This window comes from Eurypyga helias, unplaced genomic scaffold, assembly GCF_000690775.1.
Source record: "Eurypyga helias isolate BGI_N326 unplaced genomic scaffold, ASM69077v1 scaffold23614, whole genome shotgun sequence".
Classification (NCBI taxonomy): Eukaryota; Metazoa; Chordata; class Aves; order Eurypygiformes; family Eurypygidae; genus Eurypyga; species Eurypyga helias.
Genome location: NW_010244683.1, coordinates 1 through 10,621, shown reverse-complemented (window position 1 = coordinate 10,621; position 10,621 = coordinate 1). Strand labels below are relative to the sequence as shown.

The window sequence follows — 10,621 nt, the reverse complement described above, 5'->3', positions numbered from 1 at the left end:
CCGTTGTAACAAAGGTGTCAGGGTGCGGCTGGTTTGTGTTAAAGAGGCAGGGGCAGTTTTAGGTTTCTAGGCTTTCATAAGCCATTTTTATCTATTTACTGGTTTTAAGCCCTCACTGTTTCAAATTCTATTTACTTTTGTGTAACTGCTTATTGCTACAACGTTAGAATCTTATCATAATATCACAGACTGGTTTAGGTTGGAAGGGACCTTAAAGCCCATCCAGTTCCAACCCCCTGCCATGGGCAGGGACACCTTCCACTAGACCAGGTTGCTCCAAGCCTCATCCAGCCTGGCCTTGGACACTTCCAGGGATGGGGCATCCACAGCTTCCCTGGGCAATCTTAGGTAATAGCTGGTGGTTTGAAACATTACACAGTGTCTGTTGTTTCTCGTTGTGCCTTTATTAGTAGACATTTTATTTTATTGTTCCAGGTAACTTTTATAGTTCTCATAGCTCTAAGTTCTTTCTCTGGGTTGAGGTGGGGGTGTTGATTTTTTTTTTCCCAGCAGTGCCTAACATCTTATGTGCATCCTTATAGGGACATTGAGCCTCTTGAAAAAGTGATGTTTGTTTTGCAGATTCCGATTCTGGATCTGAATCTGACTCCGATCAGGAGAATGCTGGCTCTGGTAGTAATGCTTCTGGAAGTGACAGTGACCAGGATGATGACAGGGAGGCAATAAAACCTAGTAACAAGGAGTTATTTGGAGACGATAGCGAGGATGAAGGGGCATCCCATCACACAGGGAGTGACAACCACTCTGAACGATCCTACAACCGATCTGAAGCTTCAGGACATTCTGAGCGTGAAGATAATGATCAGTCGGACGTGGACCAGCACAGTGTTTCAGAAGCTGCTCATGATGAGGAGGAGGATGATCGTGGCCACGGGTCGGATGAAGGCAGCCATCACTCGGAGGGAGATGGTTCCGAAAAAGCACATTCAGAGGATGAGAAGTGGGGCAAGGAGGACAAAAGCGATCAGTCAGACGATGAGGAGAGGCAGCAGAACTCTGATGACGAGGACAGGCAGCAGAACTCTGACGATGAGGAGAAAGGGCAGAACTCTGATGAAGATGAAAGGCCCCAGATGTCTGATGATGAGGAAAGACTCCAGAACTCAGATGAGGAGAAGATGCAGAACTCTGATGATGAGGAGAGGCCGCAGGTCTCGGACGAGGAGAAGATGCAGAACTCGGACGATGACGAAAGGGCCCAGCATTCGGACGATGAGAAGATGCAGAACTCGGACGATGATGAAAGAGCCCAGCACTCCGACGAGGAGGACCAGGATCATAAATCTGGTAGGACTGATTGCAGTGGTAATGATTTGCTTCTGGGTTGACCTTTCTTTTTTGTTTCACTTATATTGGCCTGAAAAGGTTCAGACTTCAACGTCCAGGTGTTAATCACGTAGCTTTCAACTACAGTCACCTTTGTAATGGTTTTTCTTTATGCAGCACTTTTAAATTCCCTTTCATCTGAATCGCCTTATTAATACAAAGGAATTTGAAAATATGCAGAACAATGTGTTTAACTTGCTGAGAATAATTATGCTCCTTAGTAGAGTCTGCACGGGGCAGTGATAGCGAAGACGAGGTTCTGCGAATGAAGCGAAAGAAACCAATTGCATCGGATTCGGAGGTGGACAGTGATACGGAAGGACAGAAAGGTAAACGGTGGCGGTGTGTCGTGGGTTTGGGTTCGTTTAATCCTCGCCTTAAGCGCCATTCCTCCGCTACAGAACTTGAGAGAGAGCGCTTGCCGTGCGGCGCGGCTGTAGTGCTGCGGAAACACCGACACAGGACAGTGAGAATGCTGCGTGGGGAAGTACAGGCTGTGCTTCTGCTGATTATCTCTAGTTAGCTGGATCAGTTGGTCATTTCCTCAGTTTCCTCCGTGAGCGGCAGAGCTTGTGCCTTTGCAAATGTCCGTTCACGCGGGTTTACTGAAAGATGCGAAGAAGGGGTGTCTCTAGTCAGAGCAGCCCAGAGAAGCTGCACTGGTTTTTGTGATGTTTAGCTGGCTGAGAAGGAGGTGCTGATTCTTCTGCTGAGTAAAACCTCCAAAATGGGTAATAAAGCTGCTGTTGACATGTATTTAAGTTGTTTACTTGAGTAAAGGATAATCTTCTACTCTTGATTCTTCTGTTCCCATTTTTCAACTAGATTGTCTTATTGGACAGTGCCTTTCCAGGGAAACATACCCTGAATCCTTAGCGTAAAAATACAAGGGAAAACATTTTCAGGATAGGAGCGTAATGTGTGCTTCACGAACTTTCACGGTTTTTAACCTTTCTAGGTGTTTTTAAGTGGTAATAACAAGTGAAGACTGCGTTAAGCTTTTTTTCTGTGCGTATGCTTACACGTAGGGGTGCCTGTGGGCATTCTGTCATATTGTAACGTCGTAATTTTTCTGCTCAAGAGCATGCAGATGTCATGGACCTCTTTGGAGGTGCAGATGACATTTCCTCTGGGAGCGATGGAGAAGACAAGCCACCGACGCCAGGACAGCCCATTGTGAGTAGACCTGGCTTTGGAAATCATTAATACGCTGTTCCACTCTGAAACGGGGAACACTGATAGTGTTTTAGTGAAGAAAAGACTGAGGGCATTAAGTAAGCGTTACAGGTAATTTTGCCCTGCCTAAATTAAAGTTTTATATGTAGTGATACCAAATGGATTTGTTTACCTGCCTTCACCATCCCTGCTCTACTTTTTGTCCTTGAAAGAAATATACTGAGTAGTTTTGATTGTCACTGAGTAAAATACAAAGTCATCGCTGTCTTTTAGTTCGGCTGTTTTGAGAAATACTTTGTTTTGGGTCTTGATAATACAGAACAATCATTTTTCATCTGGGAAAAGTTGTCCCCCATGTACTCGCCGGTGCTTAGCTGGAAACTGTACGTCACCTGCTTTGCTGCCTCCGTACTGTCTTTGGCCTCTTCAGTTCACACTGCTGCTTGAAAGCACTTTTAGTGGTGTATGAAAACACTGAATTGGGTTGCTTTCAGTGAAAATGCGCAAGCTCTTTTACCCAAAGCTTCCTGATCTGTCTCTGTGGGTATGGATGACTTTTCTTCCAGGAAAATATAGGGGCTTGTTAGGGCAGCAGTAGCCAGATAAGACTGCTCTCGCTTATGCTCCTGTTTGCCTTTTTATTTGTTAGGATGAGAATGGACTGAGTCAAGAACAGCAGGAGGAAGAGCCTATTCCAGAGACTAGAATAGAGGTAGAAATACCGAAAGTAAACACAGACCTGGGTAATGATTTGTATTTTGTGAAGCTGCCCAACTTCCTTAGCGTGGAGCCCAGGTAATTGCACATTAACTGCATGACTGATAAGTTGGGGTTTTTTAATGTTTCCCTATATTGCTGTTGTTTTAGTGACACAATTAAATATGTTGTCCATATTTAAAATGGTTGCACACTTTTGATTGTGATCAGTCAGTAGTAATATCTATATCTATTGTTAAATCTAATCACGTGCTGAGTAGTTTTCTTATGAGCTTGGGTTTCAGCTTGCTTGAGTAACGTTTTGTCTTTTGGAAAACAAACAAAAATACGGTTTACTTGGAAGCACACGCTATCAGTTGAATCTTAAACATAGGTTCAGGCTCTCAGAGGTGTGAAAGCCAAATGCACAGGATCTTTATGCACTTTGGAGTGATAAAAATGTCATTTTGAAATTTAGAATAAACTCCTCTTTATTTGTGTGCTGAATGTACTGTTTAAATACGAAGTGGCTGGTGACTTGTTTTCCTATTTACCTCACCCAAGCTGAAGACATTTTCTGGAAATCATAAGGAGAAACACGAGTTGTTTGTGATGTTTGGTTTGGCTTTAGGGTCAGCGTCTAGAAAATTGCTGTTAAATCCATCTCTTCAAGTGAAGCCTTATTGCATTGTTTAGGTGCCTTGTCAGCTGTTGGTGCGGCGTTGTTTTCTGTTACACATCGGTTAAATCGTTCTCCCTGGCTTTCATGCTGTGGACTGTGTTGGGAGAGAACCGTTAAGAAACCAGTCAGTGGCTGTGATCGGTGAGAGAAGTCTTGAGCGTCCTGGGGCTTGGACAGGACTGAAAATACGAGTGTACAGTCGCAGGGTCCGTCTGTCACTTCTGTCCCTCGCAGCAGCCTGGAAACCATCAGGAAGGAGGCTAGGGAGTGGTCTTCCCCCACTTGTTCCCACCCCAGTCGTCAGATTTTGTGAAGAAAGAGAGGAAAAACAATCTCATCTTCCTTGTCGTTTGGTTGGGTTTGAGATTCACATAAAAAATGACAGAGGTTGGGCTCTTAACTAATCCTTAATTCACCACCTTTATATGATGATCACTCTTCTTTTTTCTTTCTCCGTGTATATATACATATATATATATATAGTGTATATTTTGTTCCAGACTGAGCCCTAACCTCATCATCCCGATTTGTAGGAAACAGTATTTTCTGAGGCAGATGTGCTCTCTTCAGCTAGAGCCACTGAGAGGGTCTGAGCGTTGAAGTGGCTGTCACCGATGTCAGCGAGGACCCTGGGGTTGGCCTCCCGTGGCGTGGAGTCCATGCAGGGAATTACACTGCGGTCTCGCAGTGGCAGTGCCTGCTCGTGTGTGCAGTGTGTCTAAACCTTTCGTGCGCCTGTTAGTTTGCATAACTGGAGCAATTTTTAGAAGAATAAAGACTGTATTGTACCATTTATTGCAGACCTTTTGATCCCCAGTATTACGAAGATGAATTTGAAGATGAGGAGATGCTTGACGAGGAGGGTAGAACTAGGTTAAAACTCAAGGTATGATGTTAATGTTCCGTTTCTCTCTTACGCTCATCTAGCCACATTCTTCCCAGTCCCTTTCAGGTATCCTAGAACGGTGTTTCGAGTTATGGTTCAGATTGTGGAATTGTGGGGCAGTGCAGCACTGAGAAAAGTTGATCTATTTTAGTAATAATTTGTAAAAAGCTCAACAGCTGTATTTGACCTATAAAAGCATTACCTTTCACCTTCATTTTGCATCACGCATCAAATTATCGAGCCTTTCTAACTGTACCTTTTGACCCATAGAGAGTCTATTTTACCACAGTGTTTCTTACCATCAATTAGAACGAGTGTTTTGTGTTGGTGTCTTTTTTTCCTCGCAGGTGGAAAACACAATACGATGGCGGATGCGGCGAGATGAGGAAGGGAACGAGATCAGGGAAAGTAACGCGCGGATAGTCAAGTGGTCAGATGGAAGGTTAGTTGGGACGTTCTGCCGCTGAAGGAACAGGGTTGTTCTTTACAGTGAAATGCCACGGCGTGCAAAATGGGTCAACAAACTGATCAAAAACTTGTCGCTTCTGCACTGCAGAGGTTGTTTCAGTCGCAGCGCTTTGAAAATCTTGTGTTCTGCTTAGTTTGGATCGAAATACAATTACTGGCTATCTATAAAGGAAAGTGAAGGCTCTGTCCGTTTATAAACGAGGCAAAACCCAGACTGTAGTAGCTTTGTCAAGTAACCAATACACGACTCTCTTTTTTTAAGCATGTCTCTGCACTTGGGCAATGAGGTCTTTGATGTGTACAAGGCGCCGCTGCAGGGAGATCACAACCATTTGTTTATCAGACAAGGAACGGGTCTGCAGGGACAGGCTGTTTTCAAGACAAAGTTAACCTTCAGGTAAGCACGATATTCTCTATCAAACGCTAATACTGCTTTTGCAATTGAGTGTTGTAACTACTAGGTAAAAATCATAGAATCACAGAATGGTTAGGGTTGGAAGGGACCTTAAAGCCCATCCAGTTCCAACCCCCCTGTCATGGGCAGGGACACCTTCCACTAGACCATGTTGCTCCGAGCCTCATCCAGCCTAGCCTATATATCAGATATACCAGTTTGTAAACTATCAAAGCTTAACTGTTTAATAAGAATGTGCTATTTTCCAAAGTCAGTATTTCAGTAAGAGTTGTCCTAAATTAGGTGTCCCGGTGTGAAAGGCTACTATGCCATTCACTGCAATATGTAGGCTACAGGTGTCTTTTTTTTTTATATGTAATTTAATTTGCATTTTTAAGTGCAAGTCCTCATCTGAATGAAAAAGAACATTAGTACTCCCTGAAGTTAACCTTTCTTCTGATGCACAGTTGCTATCAAAATGGTGATTATGTCTTGGGATATCGATGTGACATTTGGGGATGATTATTTAGGCTGGTGAAGGGCTGCACGTGGTTTGCTGAGAAGGCATTGACGTCTCCAGTGCCTGTTACAATGCACATAAATAAGAAAAAGCAAAAAGGAAGATGCTTTTACTTTTGTGCAGATAAGTCTTTGAAATCTTAAATATACTGGCCCTACCGTTACCCTTCAAAAATAGATGTGTTTCTTTAAGAAGGATTGAACCCGTTGTGGTATTTTAACAGGCCACACTCTACAGACAGCGCCACTCACAGGAAGATGACTCTGTCTCTGGCAGATAGGTGTTCAAAGACCCAGAAAATCCGTATCCTGCCGATGGCAGGTCGCGATCCAGAGTCTCAGCGCACAGAAATGATTAAGGTATTGTGGCATGGAACTCTTGTCTTCTGATTTAATCTAAAAAAATCACAACTGTATGACAGCTGAACGTTTTGGAACGCTTTGTGACTGTGAAGACCAGTGTGTGTTGGAGTGACAGATGAGTTGTTAGCCCTGGGTGCAATTTGTTTAACCTTGCAGATCACAAAAAAACATCAGAGCATGTACAGTCTTTAGACTGCTGTGAAATCATTTCAGAAGCTACAGTAGAATACAAGGGCTCTATAGTATTTTTTTTTTTTCCCCCTCAATTTTTATATATTGCTTCTTCCATTGGCCAGAAAGAAGAGGAGAGATTAAGAGCTTCCATTCGCAGAGAATCTCAGCAGCGAAGAATGCGGGAGAAGCAGCACCAGCGTGGTCTGAGTGCAAATTATCTAGAACCTGATCGTTACGATGAAGAGGATGAGGGAGATGATGCGATCAGTCTAGCAGCTATCAAAAACAGATACAAAGGTGGCATCAGAGGTAATAACAAACCTCACCAGCACGTGAATAAGGCCTGTGTGATTCCGGTGGATCAGTTTCACAGGAGAGTCCTGGTACGATCGTGTTTTGCCAGCTCATTTGACACATGAGGAGACACGAATCCCATTCTTAGGAGTTCATTTTGTTCACTCTGGGGTTAGATTCTGCCAGCTTTTTCTGGGACTAAATGTAAGGGAATTATTTTTAATAGTCTCTCTGCCTCACTGATTTCAGGTAAAGGTAAGTATTTGTCTTTTCTCTCTGTAGAGGAACGTGCTAGAATCTACTCTTCTGACAGTGACGAGGGCTCAGATGAAGATAAAACACAAAGACTACTCAAGGCAAAGAAACTTACTAGTGATGAGGTAAGAAAAGGATTTTTTCCAAGTTATTAATTTTCGGTATGGAACATTTCCTGCACCAAATCTAGTTTTTAAGGCTGAGACTGTCATAGTTTCGTTTATGCTGCGATGAATGTGGCATTTGACTTGGCATGCTTTCCACGGTCGTTAGTCACCAATTTCTGACACCCTGTGATTCCCAAAGGAGGTCACTGCTGTTACTGCTGATGTAAAGATGGAAAAATTGATGCAGACTTGCGTAAAATGACTTTACCAAAATTATGCAAGGAGTGAGAAAACTTAGTATTGGGATCCTAGTGAGTGTTGTCTCCTAAGCTTTCCTGTTTATTATGGCAATAGCAGAAGCATTTTCACACGGTATTTCTGCTCTGTTTAAATAGAAGAGTTAAAAAACTGAGTTAAAAAGAGGTAATGTCCCGTGCTAAATAGGCATTAACCCATCACCTCAGTATCATTCTACACATTAACAGTTAACTGTTAGCTGCAGCCTCTTCTGAAAGAGGAAGCTGCCAGCTGAGTATTTGCGCCGATAGGCATTGTAATATGAAGCAGAAGTAAAATTATTTCTTTTAAAGACTTAGATTCTGGCTTTTTATTAGAGATTGAGGAAAATTAAATATTTCAGAAAATGTGACAGCAGTCCTAGAGACAGCCATAGTGAGCCATGTAGGCAAAACACTGATTCTGTGAGCTCTGGTAGTGTTTGTTAGTAGAAATCGAGTTAAGGCACTGCCGGTTGCTGGTTCATGATACAGCAGTGTCAGGACTTTGCAGTTCCAGTCTCTCAGAAGAAAAGGCCTAGAGAACAGCACTCCCTCGCTGCTCGAGGAGCGATAGCCTCCATTTTAAAACTGCATGACTGAAAGGCAGCATTCCCGACCGGGCCACGGAGGGGTGCTGCAGAATTACGGAAAACCCTCCGTGAGGCCTAACTGCTCAGTTCCAGTCACCACGCAGGAAGTACGGCCTTTGCAGCACGTACCCGCATGCGTGAAACACCGACTTCCTCCTACACATTCGTTTCTACGCGCCGTCAGTCAGCAGCACAGCACAGTCTTGGTCACAGTTTGCTGGAAACGGCTGAAAACCCCGGTCTGTGGGTAGACTTTCTCAGCACACGACAAGCAGTTTTACTGTTACTGCAGTTCACGGGGGCCTTCTGCTACACAGGAAGGTGAATGGCTGAACAGCAGCCTAGCTAGATTACAAGAGGATGCTTGTTCTGAGGAAGAAGCTGTTACTGAGGTTCCCACCCCTGCTCATTTCTGTTTTCCATGCTTAAAATTCCTTCCTAACTGAGATTCTCACTGTACTAAGTTAATAATTTAATACGGAATAAAATGCTTTGATAAAAAATTATTCATTAGAGTTCTGAAACTATTAATTCATTAAACTTCTGAAACTCTATCTTTGCTGCTTCTTCAAATCCAAGTAATGTGTGGTTTGAAGAAAAAAAAAAAAAAAGGCAACACAAACTCAAAACCCCCAGACGGAAAAAGGGATGCGGCTGCTTAGACCTGAGGGTGTTTTTAAAGGTCCGGTTCTTTTTAAACACTAACCGAGTTACCACTTGTTCTTCGTGCCAAAACTGAAGAGTTTTGCGTTAACAACTAGTGATTTGTAGTTGGGTTAAATATTTTCATAGCGTTCTGTTTTAAATTGTCGTTCGGAAGGATGGTTTAAAGTGAACTGGTGTGCATGCATGTGGAATAAAAATCAACTTGACTATATATTGATTATATGTATTTTATAAAAATATATGTTGACTATATATTTAGTTGCTAAAATTGGATATCCAGTCTCTAAAAGTCATCAGGGTATTGCTTGCCAACACGTAATGAACTTGATGGTTTGAGTTCCTTTGACCAGCTCTTTGAGGCACCCTAAATTGTTATCTTTCAACTGTAAACTGTGGTGTTGATTCTCAGTTACTAGTGGTTTCTCATCAATCTCTTTCTTTTACACCAGCCAGCAGTTTAAATTTTGGAAAATTAACAAACACAGTGTCTACTCACTTACTGAATTTCCTCTTGGCTTCGGCAGCTCTAATCTGGGGTGTCCGAGTGTCAGTAGTCTGAAAACGGAGCAAAGCTCCACAGGCTGCCTGAGAGGAAAGCTTCCGCCCCTTGAAGAACTCACTACCAGTTGTAGGAATTGGCTGTACTTGTACGGCTCGCTGAGAATGACGTTGCACGTGCCACAAATCCAGATGTGACGCGTGACCTCCCTGCCGTGGTTCAGTGTGAAGCAGGTGTGGTTGTGTGTCCGTGGAGGGGAACGGAGCTGCGGTTCTTACGGACCCTCTCAGGTTGGGCTTTGGCTGAACCTGAAGTACCACCGCCTCAGCAGTCCTGCATCACAGTGGCACAGGGTGGGAGAACGAGGCTTAATAGTTTTGCTTTTCTTAGGAGAAATACTTAGATCTTTCTGTTCTTCTGAGTGTTTTTTTTATTTTAGCTTGAAGTATGTTGGGCTTTTTATTTTGTCCTTTCTTGCCTTTAGGAAGGTGAACCTTCTGGAAAGAGAAAGGCAGAGGATGATGACAAAGCAAGTAAGAAGCATAAGAAATATGTGATCAGTGATGAAGAGGAAGATGATGATTAATACAGAAGCACAAAAGTTGATTTTTTTTTTAATATATATATATTTATATATATTGTACAGTTCTCTTACAACAAAGATGTAAGTAACCACAATGGGTTATTTTGATAAAGGAGAATTCCATTGAAGTCTGTGTTTCCAGTGTGAATAAAGGTTTTTGACTTACTTCTATTTTTGAAGATTTTTCTCTTTAATTGCAGCCGCTGTTGCACCAGGGATCATCACCGTGCTGGTTTTTATCTTGCACAGTGCATTTCAGTTTGGAGAACTGCAGTAACTGGTCTTCCAAGTGAATTAATCAGTGATTTTTACTGAGTTCATTAGGAGAAACCTTTGCAGAATGCTGAAGTGATAAGTTTGCCTGACAAGGGTACGGTGATTTAGCTTGCTCTTTAAGTGGAAGGGTCGGAAGTACGTGTAAGTGGTACAATACAATTCTTCTTTTTTTTTCCTTATTTCCTGTTGACTGTGACAGTGCATTTCTATCCTGATGTTTTTTTGATGACTGAAAATTCTTACCATGTTTGAGTAAACTGTGAAGTTCCTGCAGTTAGAATAGTTAACTGATCACATAAGACATTTATTTGTCATGCATTGAAGCCCAGAATCATAGATTCACGGATAGTTTGGGTTGGAAGAGACCT

The 10,621-nt window shown here is 42.7% G+C and overlaps 1 protein-coding gene across 1 annotated transcript; it reads left to right on the top strand.

Moving 5' to 3' along the window:
- Nucleotides 1–582: 582 nt before the first annotated feature.
- Nucleotides 583–10,134, top strand: LEO1 (Leo1, Paf1/RNA polymerase II complex component, homolog (S. cerevisiae); the record flags this gene model as incomplete). The annotated part of the gene is made up of 11 exons (XM_010149842.1): nt 583–1,308; nt 1,569–1,676; nt 2,429–2,523; nt 3,173–3,318; nt 4,703–4,787; nt 5,135–5,229; nt 5,518–5,652; nt 6,393–6,528; nt 6,828–7,014; nt 7,282–7,379; nt 9,879–10,134. Coding segments are annotated over 11 exons (1,913 nt in total), but the record flags the coding sequence as incomplete, so codon positions are not given.
- Nucleotides 10,135–10,621: the final 487 nt, after the last annotated feature.